General features: G+C 46.2%; 1 protein-coding gene across 3 annotated transcripts in view; it reads right to left on the bottom strand.

Annotated features, from left to right (window-relative positions):
* Positions 1–16,933, bottom strand: part of RBM20 (RNA binding motif protein 20) — a 185,196-nt gene that overhangs the window by 26,053 nt on the left and 142,210 nt on the right. For all 3 annotated transcript variants that reach the window (XM_082720200.1, XM_082720201.1, XM_082720202.1), the window contains exons 6-8: positions 10,297–10,440; positions 7,186–7,317; positions 912–991 (exon numbers count right to left, since the gene is read on the bottom strand). In XM_082720200.1, the coding sequence (XP_082576326.1) occupies positions 912–991; positions 7,186–7,317; positions 10,297–10,440 (356 nt within the window). The remainder of the gene's footprint in view (positions 1–911; positions 992–7,185; positions 7,318–10,296; positions 10,441–16,933) is intronic.

The following is a 16,933-nucleotide window of genomic DNA, read 5'->3' as shown; positions in this document are numbered from 1 at the left end:
CAAGCAGCTACATAGAAAGATATACAAACATATGAACACACACTCTCTCTTTCCCTCTCTCTCTTTCTGAAGGTTGTTTGATTATTAAGAAGATCTACTTAATCGTATATATACCCTTTATTGTAAAAGAACAGGCGATTTTCATTTGGTTCCCAAATACAGGAAACCCATGCAGTCCTGACTAACAGGGGACACCCGTATGTGGCTCACTGGGACCAGGCTGCCTTGACCACCAGCGGGGAATCAGCCTGGACTCTGCCCTCTGCAGTGACGTCAGAGCGCTACCTGTGGCAGCAGTGGGTAAGAACCACAGATTGTGTTCTACTCTCTCTCCATAGGGATGGGGTCTTTGTGGGGCAGCAACAGTGGGAAACTTGTAGCGCCCTCCTGGTATGGTCACAATTTCAGTCGGAAGAAATAAGTTTGAAAACTGAATGCATTCCATCTTCAGAGGAAGTGACTGGTCAAGTCCCTACTTTTTTTGGGTGGGCGGGAGAGGGGGCTGGTTCCCATATGTTCCTCTTCCTACATCTACATTCACCCCCATGAAAAATCAACAGGCGGCTATAAAAGGAACACACACACACCCCTACTTTCAGACTTCTTTAGCAAACTGTTTGCCCTGAAGGGCCAAATATCAACAGAACCCCTCCTCTATATACTCCCCCCCGCCCCCAACAAAGGACAAGCTGATGAGAGGAAGCCTACCATTTTGCATTTTCCTGAGGCTTACCCTGAGCAGCACTAATACCTTCCATCAGGCACGTGGAAAAGAAAGGGCTGAAAAAAGGCTGATGGACAGGGCAGGGGCAAGGGCAGGACACAGTGTGACTGAATAACCCCTACGAATAAGAGCAGGAGCGCCTCCAGCTGCCCAGAATCCGCCCTGATGCCCAGGACTGAGGCCTCACCTGTCTGCTTCCCGGAACATGTCCCTCTCCCTCTGGGAATGCATGTCCTGGATGATGGCAGCCACAGTTTTCCCAGGTTTCTAGGGAAAGTCAGAGAGGTCATCGTCAGAACAGAGATGGCCATGCAGATGCCAAAGAGAAGCAAAGAGGACTCGGGTGCACAGTTCGGTCCACCCAAGGGGAACAAAGTACCTTCTTAGAGGAAGAAAAAGTTTAATCCAGGGCATGAGGAGTGTGAGCAGGACGCTGAATGGAGCAGCCCTGACATTTTGGGGACCTCTTTATCACAGAACACCGCAAACATACACAAAAGCACAGAGAAGGGTATTTTGACCGCCATGCTCCGTTTGCATCATCAATAATTCTGACCAATCTAGTTCGTCTGTACCCCCCACTTCCCCACCCCACAGAATACTCTGAAGCAAATCCCAGACATAGATCTTTTCACCCATCCTATGAAGACACTGACGTGGCTCAATAACCCCACAGGGGGAACCATCCATGGTGCTCATGGTCAACACATCTTGCTGCTTTCAGACAAGTGCCCCTGGACTTGAGGATCTCAGCCCAGGAAGAACAGCTTCGCTCCACCTCCAGCTGGCTGGGTGATCTGGGGTCAAGGCTTGCTGTCTGTGGGAGACTCCCTCCCACCACCTATAAAGGTGAGATAATGAGGCCCATCTGGCATCCACCAGCAGCCTCAAGGCAGGGCAGCAAAGCGGGCTGAGCTGATAAAAGTCACAGGTGCTTGGCCTACATAAAAGGAGCTGCGGGAAGGTTCCCTCTGACCCTTCTGTGGCTGTTTTCCCATGTCTCAAAAGTCTCAGGAAGATGCTGAAACCTTCCTTATGAACCCTGAACCTGTCACAGCCAGGCCCTGTCACAGCAGCCCTGACCCTTCTCAACATGACTGTGCTTCCCAGGGTCTTAGTCCCTTCTCAGCCGACTCTTTCCTCCTGGACACCCTCTCTGTTAAGCTGATTCACCTCAGCCTTCAAGCCCTATTCGGCAATCGTTCCCTCCTTTACACAAGCCAGTCACCCTGCCTTTTGCCACTGAACTTCTAGGAGCTCCATACTGATGCACTCGTGTTTAAATCTTGTATAATTTCCAGAGAAATAGCCTGTCTTTTCAGTTACACAGCAAACTCGCCAGCCCTCAGTACCATGTCTTATCTGGAGAAAACCCTCAGTCACCATTTCTGATTGAACATTCCTGAGAGCACCATGGAACGTACCCAAGAATGCTTCTCAGGGCCGGAGACTCTCTGTGGCTGGGAGGCTGACAAGACCAGTGGCTCTGAAACCAGGCCCTCTGCCCCTAAACCGCCTGGGACCCTCAACCCCACCCCAAATCTCTCAGGGAAATCTCTGGGAACCTAATCAAAGGAACCTAAAAACTCCCCTGACACTTCTCTGATGCAGTAACTGGGAGACACTGGTTTAAATTAGTCCAAGTTCCCTTCTGCATGTAAGACACCATGGTTCTGGAGAAGTCTCTCCAGAACAGCCCAGAACAGAGCTCATTCTTCTCGTCCAGGTCTGCAGGAAGAAAAAAAAAATCACTTTTTATTGATCTTTCCGATTTGGTGTTTTTCATTCTGTGAAAGATTCTGCCTCAAGTGCCCTGAGGAATAGAGCCTCGGCCACGAAGAGGGATGGGGAGCCCGGAGGAAATATTTCAGGGAGGCGATAAGAGATACCTTAAATCTCTCCTTTTTCTCCCTCCACTTTGCCTGGTGAGCCAAAGGTAAAGGTAGAGGAAAAACACCAATCCAAATATCCCCCCACCTCTGCAAGCTCTGGTGGGACCCCAAGTGGCCCCCCCACCCCACCCTGTGGCCCAGAGATACCGACAGAGACGGTGTTTTGATGTCTATCTCCCCAGTAGCCACTCCCCCTCCTCCACCCTGTGGTGACACAGGCCGGGCCAGCCACGGCATGGCCTTCCCCAGCACAGAGATTGGCTCAGGGAAGAACATGTGTCCCGAACGAGCCCGATCACGGTGGCCCGATCACAATCACGGTGGCTCTCGGGACCTCTGAGGAAGCTACTCCAAAAAACCCAGGCTCTCTTGTCCCGAGGAACAGAACGGGGAGGAAGAGACGCCAGACGGCAGCAGTCGATGAAGCCATCACGCCACCTAGAGGAGGGAGGCTGGGGCTGCCCGGACCAGCCAGGGAGACCCCCCAAAACAAAGCCAAGCGAACTGAAGAAGGCAGAGCGGAGAAGAGCCAAGTCCTAAGGATATCGCTGAAGCCCCGAAGCCAGCTGCACCCGCAGCCACGGCCACTCCAGGCCTTTTCATTTACACGAGCCAGTAAATCCGCCCCCCTTAAAAAAAAAAAAAAAACAGAACAAAACAAAACACTTTAGTCCGTAAGCTTAAAGGAGATCATTTTCTGTCACTTGCAGAGACAGTCCTAGCTGATTCACGCCAACACAGGGACCACGATGCGTGCCTTCCTATGTGGCTACAGTGGGTTTTGAGATCTTTCTCACGGAGGCATCGTGACAGCTTGGGAGCAGAAAATCCTTCATAAAGGGCAGAAAGCCTCATGTTCTAGTCCCTTGTTGCTCAAAGTATGCTGTGAGAACCAGCAACACTTCCCGGAGACATGTTGGAAAGGCAGAATCACAGCCCTGCCCCACTTCTACTGAACCAGAAATTTTAACAGGGCCTGCAAGTGATTTGTTCATACATAAAGTTCGAGAAACCCTATTAGAAAACTGTCTGCTGCTTATGGGCTGGAGGACTAACGGCAGATTTCCTGACTTCTCACACGGACAGTGGAGATCCTACTGACACGACACAGAGGCGCAGACATACACAAAGCCTAAACGGCCTCAGGTTTTGATCAGGGCTCGTTCAGGCCCTATGAGCTTTTGCAAGTCACTGAACTTCTTTGAGCCTCCATTTCCTTATCGGTTAAACCGAGATAACGAACACCTGTCTGACGAGACTGATGTCAGGATTAGAGTAGATGACATATGTGAAGTGTCTAGCCCATGACCTGACCCAAGACTCAATTAAAAGTACCTATTCTTGGTATTACTGTTGTACTGTTATAATTACTATCATTATCCACCCTCCACACTTCCCAGGGGAAGGTGACCGCAAGACTCAAAGAGATAATACACGGGGCAAAAAAGGGCTTAAAACCAACGAACTCAACATAGAGTCCTTTCCTGATCTGGTAAACTGAAGTTCATGCAGTTTAAACACCTTGTCCAAGCTCATCTAAGCAGGACTAGGTAAAACCCAGGTAGCACCAGCACCGTCCCATCTGGAATAAGTCACGTGGTTGTCGATGGTTCTATTTTCCCGTCCTTCCTCACACCAGACTGTGAGCTCCTCCGCCAGCTTGCTGTGTCTATAACCATGGCACCTGGCCCAGCTCCCGCCCACAGTGGGCACCGAGTGAACATTTGCTGAGCGCAGACCTTGCCCATCTGACCTCTTTAACCCATGGTTTTTGCACCACCCCAAACCATCTCCCGCAGGAAGGTACTATGGTGCCTTAACTCCTTCATTTAAAAAGCTGAGTACTCCTGCTAATCCTAATCAGAATTTTACAACATTTCATTTAGAGACTGAAGATCCACTGGGAATTTAGTGCAGAAATTCAATTCTAGCCTCCAGGGGAGAATCCAGGAGAACAGAAACTTTGGCTGAGTCCACAATCGGATGGGATCTTTCATGTGCCTGAGCAAAGCAACGTGCTTTCATTCCCCCCCCCCCGGGGGGGGGTGCCAGGTTCTGCTAGAATTGTTGGCAAAGAAACTTCAGAAGCAATAATACAAGCGAAGCAGAATCAAGGCTTTGGCGACATTACCATCTCCACATGCAGACTTGTCAGAATGCTACCCTTAGCTAGCCACAACCACTGAGCCTTTGTCTCCGGTCTTCAATCTTGAAGGCAGATTAAAGACACGAAAGGGTTTTGAACAAAATGGGACCTCAGTAAATGTGGAATAAGCTGAAGTGAACTAGAAGGGCACTATTAAAATGAGACAGTAGAAAGCACAAAATAAGAAGTAGATTTAAATAAAAATATAGCAATTTAATTACAATAAATCCAAATGGACTAAATGCTCCAGTTAAGTGAGCTCCTTCCTGCAAACCATGAAGAAGACACAGTCTAAAGAAAGGTATGGGCGAATGACCTTAAAAGAAACTTTCCACCACAGAAGATCCAAATGGAATGGCCAATGAACACAGGAAAAAGGGCTCACCTCAATTAGTAATCAGGAAAATAAATATATAAACCATGATGGGGCGCCTGGGAGCTCAGTCGGTTAAGCGTCTGACTCTTGGTTTCTGTTTAGGTCATGATCTCAGGGTTCTGAGATGGAGCCCCCTGTCAGGCCCCCTGGTCAGCAGAGACTCGGCTTCTCTCCTCCTCCCTTTGTTCCTCCCCCCACTCAAATGTGTGCTCGCTCTCTCTCTAAAACAAACAAATAAATCTTTTAGAAAAAGTAAAAAATAAAACCATGATAAACCAATATACATTTCCAGATAGGCAAAAATCAAAAAGTCATCTACAAAATGTTAGTAAGAAGGCATACCACTGAAAACTCTTACTCTAGCAGGAACGTAAATCTGGGACAACTGATTTTTTTTTTTTTTAAGATTTTATTTATTCATTTGACAGACAGAGATCACAGTAGGCAGAGAGGGGTGGGGGGAAACAGGCTCCCTGCTGAGTAGAGAACCCGACGTGAGGCTTGATCCCAGGACCCTGGGATCATGACCTGAGCCAAAGGCAGAGGGTTTAACCCACTGAGGCACCCAGGCACCCTTGGGACAACTGATTTTGAAAAGGGCTTGCTGGTAAAGTTCAGGGTAAGCATGCCTTGAGATGCCGCAATTCTACTCCTAATTACGTGTGTGCCCCTCATTATACCTCACATACGTATGTACCAGGATGCCATGTTCACAAATGTTTACAGAGTGTAAACCTGGCGATTCACAGACCTGTACCCCTGGGGCTAATAATACATTATATGTTTATAAAAGAAAAAAAAAGAATGTTTACATTGACTTGTCCCTAATACCCTAAAACTGGAAACAGCCCAAATGTCCATCCACAGTGGAACGTATAAATACATAGTCATACAATGGAAATTTATGTAACAGTGAGAATCAACAGATACACCCAGCACGGATGGCAGAAGTTGAATGAAAGAACACAAAGAGCATGACTCCATTCATGTAAAGTTCAAAATTGGGCAAAACTAAACGCTAATGGTAAGGGAGGCAGAAATGGGTTGTTGAACTCTAAGGAAAAGCAAAGAAATGATCATCCTTGGTCAGGAGAGTGAACAGGGACGGGTGAAGCTTGTGGAGGGATTCAGAGGGGCTTCTGGGTGCCACTGGTGATGTATTTCTTGACTTTGGTGGTGGTTTTATAGGCTTTATGAGATTTCAACCATTACTACTTATTTTTATTTATTTATTTGTTTATTTGAGGTGCAGGGGAAGCAGCGAGGGAGAGACAAGCAGACTCCACACTGAGCACAGAGCCCAACAGAGGGCTTGAGATTGTGACCTGAGCCGAAATCAGGAGTCAGAGGCTTAAATGACTGAGCCACCCACATGCCCCCATTACTACTTTTTAAACTGCACAATACATAATTAGTCATTTTTCTGAATGTATGTTATACCTCACAATAAAATAAGGAAAAGGAAAATACAAAAGAAGAGACAAATGTAGAACAAGCTAAAACAGAAACAAAAGCCCTGTTTGGAATTATCTGAATTCATCCCTGACTGTGGCCAATACAGTCATGGGCTGCTTAGAAGGATTTCTATGGGGCTGAAGACATAATTACAGAGGCCAGAGGAGAGAAGAAGACATCAGGGCGGGGTGGTGGTGAGAGGGGAAGAGAAAGTTACTGGAGCTCTGTAAGGGCAGAGAAGGAGGTTATATTCAGAGCTTGGAGTTCCCACGTCTGAAATGCAAACACCTTCCCCTGCTTCCTTCATCCTTCAAAAGACTTCCCTTGTAAGTCTTTCCTCAAGACCCCTCCTCGAGTAGCATGTAGTTAGTCATGCTGTCTTCAGCATCCCTTTGCATTTTGTACTTATCTCAATAAGCATTTTTCTTGCCATGTTTTCAAGTTGGCCTTCCTATGTGATAGTCCCAAAGGCCGTAGGTAATCTCTGGATGTTTTCCTATCCCTTGCTTCCCGCCAGCACTTAGGCCAGTGCCCCACAAGGAGACACACAGTTGATGCTGCCGAGTGACTAAACAATGGGAGAATGCTTTACCTTCAGCTGCAATTCCTTATATCTCTTGGACATCCGGATGAGCAACTTCTCACCGTTGATCACAGCAGATTTTTCTTGGTAATACTGGACCATGGCCTGGGCAGCTTCTGTGTAAGCCATCTCTAAAAAGGCCTAGGAAAAAAAAAAAATGGAAGGACTTAAGCTGAAGCTGACATGAATGGTCTTTTTTTGTTGCTGGGGCGGTGGGGGCTGCAGAGGGAGCGGGAAGAGAGAGAATCTTGAACAGGCTCCATACCCAGAACAGAGCTGGACACGGGGCGGATCATGACCTGAGCCAAAATCAAGAGTCAGATGCTTAACCAGCTGAGCCCCCCAGGCACCCCTGATGTGAATGGTCTTAAACAAAAGTCAGTACTAGACATAATTCCATGTCTATGAAGTTCAAGAATAGGCAAAATGAATCAATGCTGATAGATGTTAGAGCTGAGCTTCCCTCTGGGGCAGGGGTGGGGTTCTGACTGGGTGGGGTATAAGGAAACCTTCTGAGGTTCTCTGGAAATGTCCCCTCTCCTGACCTGCACGGTAATTACATGGGTGTACACACGTAGAAAATTAATGGAGTTGTACACTTAAGATGAGTACACTTTAGAGTATGTATTTTATACCTCAATAAAAGAGGTATAAAAAGAGGTATTTTATTTTATACTTCAATAAAAAGAAAAACGATCAGGGCAAGAAGCTGTCTTTGATCCCATCTGTTCAAAGAGACCTATTTATTAACTTCACCCAAAGAGCTCATTATAAGACAACCCCTCTCCTAATCCCCCTGGTTACCAATAATTCTTAAATTATTACTATCCACCCTGTGCCACATCATGCCACAGGAGCCCCCTTGGGATGGGAGAATCCATTAACCCACAGTTCTCTGAGGGGACGTAGTGGGGAGAGTGAGTCTGGTACAAGTGACCTTGGGCTGATCCCTGCAAAATTTGCTATTTTGTCGCAGTGAGGGTAGGAGACAGAGACACAGCCATGAGTCTCTGAGTTCACACTTTCTTTGCAGGGAAAGAAAAATACTAAACAACTCAGGGGCTCCCAAGGCTTGAAAGAAAGCCAGGGCTTTCTGAGTTACAGAGAGGAGAAAACCCTCAGTTACAGCTCTATAGCGTATTCCCTCTTTATTGAACTGTTCTAATAAAACACACAAAAAATAGGCTTTTGCATTCAATCAGTATCTCCAGAGAGTTTCTAAATAGACTGTATTGACTGACCCGCCAGTTTACCCAACAGCAGCTGTGGTGAATTCGTCCTGTTACCATTTCTTAGATTGCTTTGGTTTGTACTATACAGACAGCACATGGTCCCTTGATGTTGAAAAGGGAAAGTGGTCTGTGACCAGGGAGCTCTCATTGTGGGTCCCTACACTCGCAGTTCCTTTGAACCAAGTGGGCTAACCAAGCTCGTCTTCCCTCGCATCTGTTTCTGAATGTCAGAGATGCTTTTCCCTGCTGTCACAGTCTATGGCAGATGTGTGGGAGATGAAGAAGTCAACATTCTGTAGGGTTTTATTTCAGATCCTGTCACCTAGCTTTCTAAGTGCCTCTTTCTTGATGCAAACATTTTTGCACCTCTACTTCTCAGCTGTCAGATGGGAATAATACTAATTCAGGGAATCGCACTGCATTAACGTTGCAAGCTGAATTCTGTACATTTATCCAAAATAGAATTCTGAGCAGTCGGAGCAAAGGGACTAAGTGAGTAGTCCAAGCCCACTTTGATGGAAGAAGACCACCAGTGATCTGATGTGGCTCAGAGTCTCTAAAGTTCATGTGTTAATTAAGAAAAGAACTTCCTGGGGCCCCTGGATGGCTCAGCCAGTTGAGCGCCCTACTCAGTTTTGGCTCAGGTCATGATCTCAAAGTGGTGGGATCAAGCCCCGCATCAGGCTCTGTGCTCAGTGTGGAGCTCGCTCAAATTCTTCCCCTCACCCTGTGCCTCTCCCCTTACTCACATTCTCTCTCTCTCTCTCTAAATAAATGAATAAATAAAATCTAAAAAAAGAAAAAAATGTCTATGTCTGCCCCTTTGGTTCATAAAGTAAAAATATTTATTAACACTAAAGATAAAATATTCTTATTCCTGGCCATTTCTATGCATAAACTCATCCTTTCACTCCAGAAGCGAAGACAGCCGTATTAACCGTCAAGTTCTCACTCAACCCCCACAGGGTAAAGGTTCTTTGTCCTTTAGACTTACCAGGCACCCATCAATTCCCACCCACTCTCCTGCTACAAGACCCAAGGGCTTCAGATACTAACACCAAAGATCTCTGAAGACATCTGTTCACAGAGAGTTGTTGGCTCGCTCCAAACCCAGGCTTTCAGATACGAGAAGCTTAGATGGTAAGGCTGTAACATTAACTCAGGGGGTTTGTAATACAGTGAAAAGATTCTAGTTTATGGGTTTCTATTTTGGGGGTCAGTTAGCTTTTCCATGTTAATGAGTCCCTCATTCCAAAGTACCTCCTTACCTCCAGGCTACTCACAGAGGCCTGTGCCCATCACAAGGAGGGTAAGCTGAGACCAGGGTAAGCAAAACACCACCACCAGACAAAACCTCTGTGCTATACCAACAAGAGGCCAGCTGTGTATTACCTTTTTATTTTCAGAATAGCTTCTTTCTCTCTTTTTTTTTTTAAGACTTTATTTATTTATTTGAGAGACAACAGAGCAGGGGCAGAGAGAAAAGCAGGCTCCCCACTGAGCAGGGAGCCCCATATGGGGCTTGGTCCTGGGATGCTGGAATCATGACCTGAGCTGAAGACATCCACTTAACTGACCTAGCCACCTAGGATCCCCAAGAATACCTTCTTTAAAAAAAATAGAAAAGATATTATTTGTTTGTCGGAGGGAGAGAGAGCACAAGCAGGGGGAGCGGCAGGCAGAAGCAGGTTCCCCGCTGAGCAAGGAGCCCAATGTGGGAGTCGATCCCAGAACCCTGGGATCATGATTGGAGTGGAAGACAGACACTTAACCGACTGTGCCACCCAGGTATCCCCCAAGAATAGCTCCTTTAAAAAAAAATTATATAGTTCCCTCCACCAATATGTGGTCTATCTGGTATGTCCCAGTGTGAAAGTGCCCGACCTACCTGATTGGTGGACTTCATGAGGATGTAATTAGTGACCTTCCCAAAGGGCAGCCCCAGGTTAATGACATCATTCTCCGTGCAGCTTCCTTCCGGGAGGTTGCAGATGTGCACCACGCGGCCGGCACCCGTTTTCCGCTGTGCAAACTGATGGGAACAGAGAGCTGTGGCTAGTCTTCCAAATACATTTCCCTCTGGCCTTCTGTTCCAGATGTACCTAATGACCACCTTCCCCCCAATAGTGATTGCAAAAGGATAATATGAAATTAATGCAGAAAAAGAAACCATTCCCAGATATGTATAAAATATCAATTTTATGCCACCCTGTTACAGGAAAGATTTCCAACATTTTAATGAGCAATTCACATCCAGAACTGCCAGGGATGTGAACACCTGGGCTTATCCCTGGGTCACTGGGGGCAGGTTACAGGCTATGACTCCTTGAGAATACACTTGAGCAATATTTAATAAAACTTGAAGCACAGATAGCCCGGGATCTTGCCATCCCACTTGTGGAAATCTCTCCTACAGAAACAAATGCACCAATATATAAGCATCTATGTTCAAGGACACTGCAGTTATTTATAAGGTGGGGTAAAATTCTGGAAACAGCCTGGATGTCTGAGAATAAGGGAATGTTTGAGTAAATGATGGTTCAAGCAGATAACGGAAGATGACAGAGCCATTAAAAGGCAGAGGTAAGTGAGCTGATAAGGAATAATTTTAAAGACAGTTCAGCAACAAAACAAGCTGCCAGGCAGCACATGCCTTTTTTTTGTTAAACAAAACAAAAGGAGGGTAATTGAATTGGCATCCAGGCCAATGCCTTTTTTGTTTAAAAAAAAAAAAAATCTATATGTGAGAAAGAGATACATCAAACAAGTGTAAAGTTCTGATCGCTGTTGGAACTTGGGGTTAATTTTATACGCGTCTGTCCTGTTCTGCACATTTGAAATTTTTCATAATGAAAAATTTTTCAAGGCTATCAGCACAGACAGAGAAAGGCAGGCAGGGGAGGGTACCCAGCAACTTGTCAACACTAGTTATCGTCAAAGAGCTGAACTGGAAAGGAGTAGGAGGAGAGAGGTTTTTTAAGATTTTTCTTATATACCTCGTATTGTGTGACCACAGAAAAAAGAGCACAGCAAGGATTTGTGGGAACCTTATATATAGACATCCATGACAACAACGCATGGTTTAGGGTGGTGGCTTTCACAACGGTGTTAAGCTTGAATCCTTTCCGCAAATACAGGCTTGCTCACCAGCCCAATATATTCCATAAATAAGAGGAGCTGGGCTAGGCAAACCTGGGGCTCGGGCCCCCTGCCACCACCACCAGCCAGCAGCCCCAAGGACCTCTGAGGAACACAGTTTGGAAGCCAAGAAGGGGACATAATCAAAGCTTCGGGAGGGAGGAAGTGCGTCTGTTTGGTCTGTGCAAACCTTAATCAGCCTGGGAGTCTCTGGGAGGTTGGAGAATGAGTAACCAGATGCCAATCCAGTTTTGAAGAGAAGGATGCAATTTTCCAGACCTGAAACATGGTCTAATAGCATAGCCCACATTTGCATAATCACCATATTCTATGATAAAGAGAACTTCAACATCTAATTACATTTGATGTGGGTCTCATCCCTCGCAAGGGCTAATATTTGGGTAATTCTATCACAAAACACCCTCATTTGTCTCATCTGGGCTGAGGACAAATAGAGTCAGTAAGAATTTCCTTTCATGGCTCAGCCCTGAACTGGAGAAACCCAAGTGCCCCTTGCAGACCTCCCCCTCCACTATGTCCAGAGGTCAAGCACTTTCCCAAAAAGGAATGGGATTGAGCGTCTGGCCCAGGCAGCTCCCAGAACATCCCTGCGACTCCACTGAGTGCAAACAGAGTTCTTCGTAAGTGATGAGACTTGAGTCTGAGCCTGGCTAACAAGAGCTGAACTCTTCTCCAGAATGACCACAAAGATGCGGGACCTTTGCTTCTCCCTTAGGGTGAGCGGTCCGCACAAAGACCACAGACCCAGCTGAGGGCCGAGGCAGGGTAATGTGGCTGGTCCTCAGAGTTTATCACCAGGCAGGCTGAGCTGGGTGCTCTGCCCGCCCCCCTCCAAACAAGCATGTTTCTGCCCCATGTGACTCTGCTGTGGTCAGCCTGGGCTAACTCGTGCTCCGATGACAGGGCAGACACACAGAACCACAGGGTCGTTCTGGGCCACTCCTGCTCCTTGCCTGTCCAGTTGTCTAGTGACCAGCATGAAGGCCGGCCCCTCTGTCACTGTCTCCTCCAGGTTGGAAGAGCAGCTCACAAGGCTTGTACCCGAGCTGCTGTGCAGTGGAGTAGGCCTCCTAGAGCAAGCACTTCCTCGGCGGCCAGTCACCACAGTGCAAGAGGAATTCATGCTGTGGACATTGTTAGGTCCTTAAATGACTGGGTCTCAGTTATGGTTTACACTCAGGTTTTAAAAATACATTTCATGAGTACTTTCTTCTCCCAAGAAGGCGGGTCTACAATAGATTGACTCCGGGCAGAGGCCGAGGCCTGCCAGTGACCACTAGCAGCATCTTTACTCATACCAGTTTACTTCCAATTCTCATTTTCCAAAGTGACCCATGAAATGAACATCTTGAGGACTGAAAAATCTTGCAAATCTCTGTGTTAATGGTTTGTTTGTGTCTGGTTTCAGGGCCAAGTGAGAAACCCTATCTGGTTAGGGGAAAGAAAAAAAAAAAAACCTTTTTATGTGTTATATTCTTTAGCAAATATTTGATTTAGGATAGGTTGGTCTATGTTCTTTTCTGCCATTGATCTAAAACACCTTTTCATTAAACTCAATTAGGTTCAAAATCATATTTGACTCATAACAGGTGTCCAGTTATAGGCATAATCGTTCTAATCTATTCTTGAGACTGTCTGTATAAACGTGGCTATTATTTGCTTTATGCCTTATGGCAGATAGGAACAATGAGGCAGCAAAGGAGGGAGAGAGGGAGTGGGAAGGGAAGAGGTAGAAAGAATGAGGTCTCCCGGTGAGCAGCTAGAGTAAAATTTGTCTGCTGGGGACACAGATGGACCCTGAGTCCCTTTGAGCACACACCATGATGTTGTACGCTAATTCCCAACCTGGGTTCTCTAATGTGTCCTTATGGGTCTTTGAAGGTAATAGTATTTCAAGGGAGGGTCATGATTTGGGGCATTTATTTATTTAAAAAAAATTTTTTTTAAAGATTTCGTTTATTTATTTGAAAGAGAGAGACACAGTGAGAGAGGGAACACAAGCAGGGGGAATGGGAGAGGGAGAAGCAGGCTTCCCGCTGAGCGGGGATTGCAATGTGGGGCTTGATCCCAGGACCCCAGGATCATGACCTGAGCGGAATGCAGACGCCTAACGACAGAGCCACCCAGGCACCCCAATTTTTGACACTTAAAAAACCTGAGTTGAGTCTCTTTATCAATATGGTAACCCTGTTAGATCTTAAGCTGATGAGAAAGTCTGATTCATATGTTTGTGGTTTTGATTAATAAAAATGGGTAACTAGTTAATTACTCACTAATATAAATACTTTCTTTGGCAGATACAGTAGTTTTCCAAACATGGAACGCAGGGCTGTGGCTTTGCGAAATAGGTAGGAGTCGATGATGAAGGGGTCGGGCTGTAAGCAGCGTGGGGCTTCCGGATGTAGCAGAAGACAGGGGGCGTGGATCCAAGTCCCAGCCTGGCCACTGGTTGGGTGCATGACAGGGAAAAACTCATTTTCCTCTCTGAGCCTCAGTTTCCCAATGTCTGGAACGAGGGAGGTAGCCTATACGTCCAGAGTCCTTTCCAGATGTGAAATATCTGTGTTTGTGCGGCTCTAAGTTCTATAATTCCACTCCTCCCAGAAGACTGGCCCAGCTAAATCCGAGGATCTAGGACAATGATAACCTTCTCCAACAGTGCTGGTCTAAACAGGAAACCTGTGTCTTTCCTACTCCCTGTCCCAGGGAATGCTGTGTTTTTGCCGCCTGCTCCCCACCCCCACTATGTGATCAACTGGCTCCAGCAGGTGCACGTTCACAGACACGTTCATCTTGCAGACATGCCTGTGTTGGGGGCGTTCTCGTCTTCACAGGACTGAAGACAAGCTCCAAGTAGTGAGCATCTTGCTGAAGAGCCCTGCCGTTCCCTGAGTGACTGAGTCTGCAGCGCCTTGAAGAGTTGAGATGATCCACTGAGACGAACAAAAGAGGCAGGTCTGGCGCCTCTCTGAAGACAGACACACACCACGTCTGGGCCTCAAGGTCTCCAGGGACCAGTGCTAGGGTGGTGAGAGCATCAGACACAGCTGGATCTGCGTCTACTCCCCAGTGACTAACCCCAGGGAAGTTTCTGAATTTCTCCAGGCTGGAGTTTGCTTATCTATAAAATAGGGAAAATGAAACTGATTCCCGGCCTGTTAGAAGACAAAACTGCTACAAAGTATGTAAATTTCCTTGGTGCAATGCCTAGCATCCAGCAGGGTCCTTAAAGCATGTGAGTCTCTTTCCTTCCCCCGACAGTTGAAGTATATGCTGTGATGCTCCCCTCCCAACTGAGAAGAAAATGCAACCACACTATGATTGTGTAAGAGAAAAATCCATGTTCTTAAGAAATTCATGCTGATGTAGTTAGGGGTAAAGAGGTACAATGTCTCCAGTGGTTCAAGAAAACATGCATAAATGATAAGACAGAAGGATGGATGGATAGACAGACAGATTAAAACAGATGAACAGAAGGAAGAGAGAAGAAAGGGAGGGAATGATAAACAGGTCAAAATGTAAAGGAATAGTGAATCTGGGTAAAAGATATACCTTATGGCAACTTTTCTGTCATTTGAATCATATTAAAAGTAAAAATTACAAAAACGACACTTTAAAAGATGTGTATTAGGTATACAAGTGCTCTGGGGCAGAAGAGTAGATGGGTTTAGAGAGAGTTGCTTAAACTTCGCCAACTTGGATTTTTGATGTGAGGTGTTGATGGACTGTGTTGACGTCCCGCCCGCGGCTCTGCCTGGAAGGCACACATGTGACAGGTGCATCTGTAACTGTCAGCCCAAAGTCAAGTTTCCAAGAGAGCTAAGGTGTCACGGGTTGTAACCAAAGTCCTGACTACTAACCTAAAGGGACAGTCATCCTTTCCCAGTCTGGGGGACACTTCAGTCGGCCTGCGAGCCAGCTGAGACATGGAATGTCCCCATGTGCAATCAAGGGCCCGGGCTGGCCATTTTCACATGCTGGAGTCACGTACTCAAAACCAAATGCTGCTTCTAATGGTTCACGTGGCAGGGTCCCAGACCTCTGAACTCACTACAGCTTTTAGAAGCAGATGGAAATGTGAAAGCAGCAAGCAGATTGTGTAGGGACTTTCTGAGACCTTTCCATGCCCCTTGATGCAGGCAGGAACAGGCTTCATAGATGAGTTCAAAGAAAAGACTCAGCTCAATAACTTCCAAGGTTGCAATAAAAATGTGGCTTAAGCGATGGGCCTGCTGAATGACAGCAGTGTCTCTAAGTCCTTCCTAGGGCGACCAAGTGTTGACTGGATCTTCGATAAACAATTTCTGTGTTCCAGCCTAATCTCCTTCAGGTGTGACCTAATTTCACGTGGCTCAGTCTCTGGTTTGGGGCTAAACACACATGAGAACAGACACAGGGCAAATATTTATTCCTCATGGTGTGGACTTCGAACATATTTTGCAGATAGCAAATGGGCACGGGTTGCATAGCTAAGAATGTGGCTGGCTTAACTTGGAGGGTAGACACTGATATCTTTATTGACACTTCCATATGTTTTATAAAGCATACTAGCTTTGACTTAAAGTACATTTACTTTAGAGGTCTTGCATGGTTCACCTGCCAAGTAACTTCAATATCCCTGTAAACCCTGAAGTCGTGGAATCTTACACAGTGATGCTGCTAGGAGACACTAAATGTGGGCAACTCAACAGTGGTTGATTTGTGATCCCAACTCTGGTCTTGCTGAAAAATTGGTCATTCGCAGACTTGATGAATCAAGGTAAATGCATTCAGGAGATGGCATTCCAGCATAAGATAGGGTTTTACGTTTACAGCATAAGATAGGTTTTACATTTAGCTATGGAAAGATGTCTAGACACCATGTATTGAAAAAAATCAAGCTGCACGATATTCTGTGGCATTTTCTGATGTTTGCAAAAATATATAATTTTTCTAATTAAACATACACATGTACACTAGCTAAACGGTCTAAGACATTTATTGTCAGTTTTCCCTATAGAGGAGGACTTTCTCTATTTTATATTTCTGTTTCTGTTTGGATTTTTTTATACCATATTTGTACTACTTTTGCAACAAGAAGAAACATTTAAGATTTGTAAAAAGAAAAGGAAAAATACCCCAGAAAACAGAAGCCACTCAAGTATCCCGTTTCCCTCCTCGTTCTTTGCTTGCTTTGAAAATGCACAAGGTGGCCACCACCCAGGGCACCAGAGCAATGACAGAGCTGGGAGGGCGGGGGAGAGGCAGGTATCTTCTGCCTCATCAGCTCCCGCTCTTCACGCTCTCTGTAACTCAGGAGATCAAGGTGATCTGTGCCATGGAACAGGAAGGCCACAGCGGACAGACAGAAGTTCTGGAACTGCCTG

The sequence above is a fragment of the Mustela nivalis genome, assembly GCF_964662115.1.
Source record: "Mustela nivalis genome assembly, chromosome: 2".
NCBI lineage: Eukaryota > Metazoa > Chordata > Mammalia > Carnivora > Mustelidae > Mustela > Mustela nivalis.
Note: the sequence above shows the minus strand (reverse complement) of the source record. Positions and strands in the feature narration are given on the sequence as shown.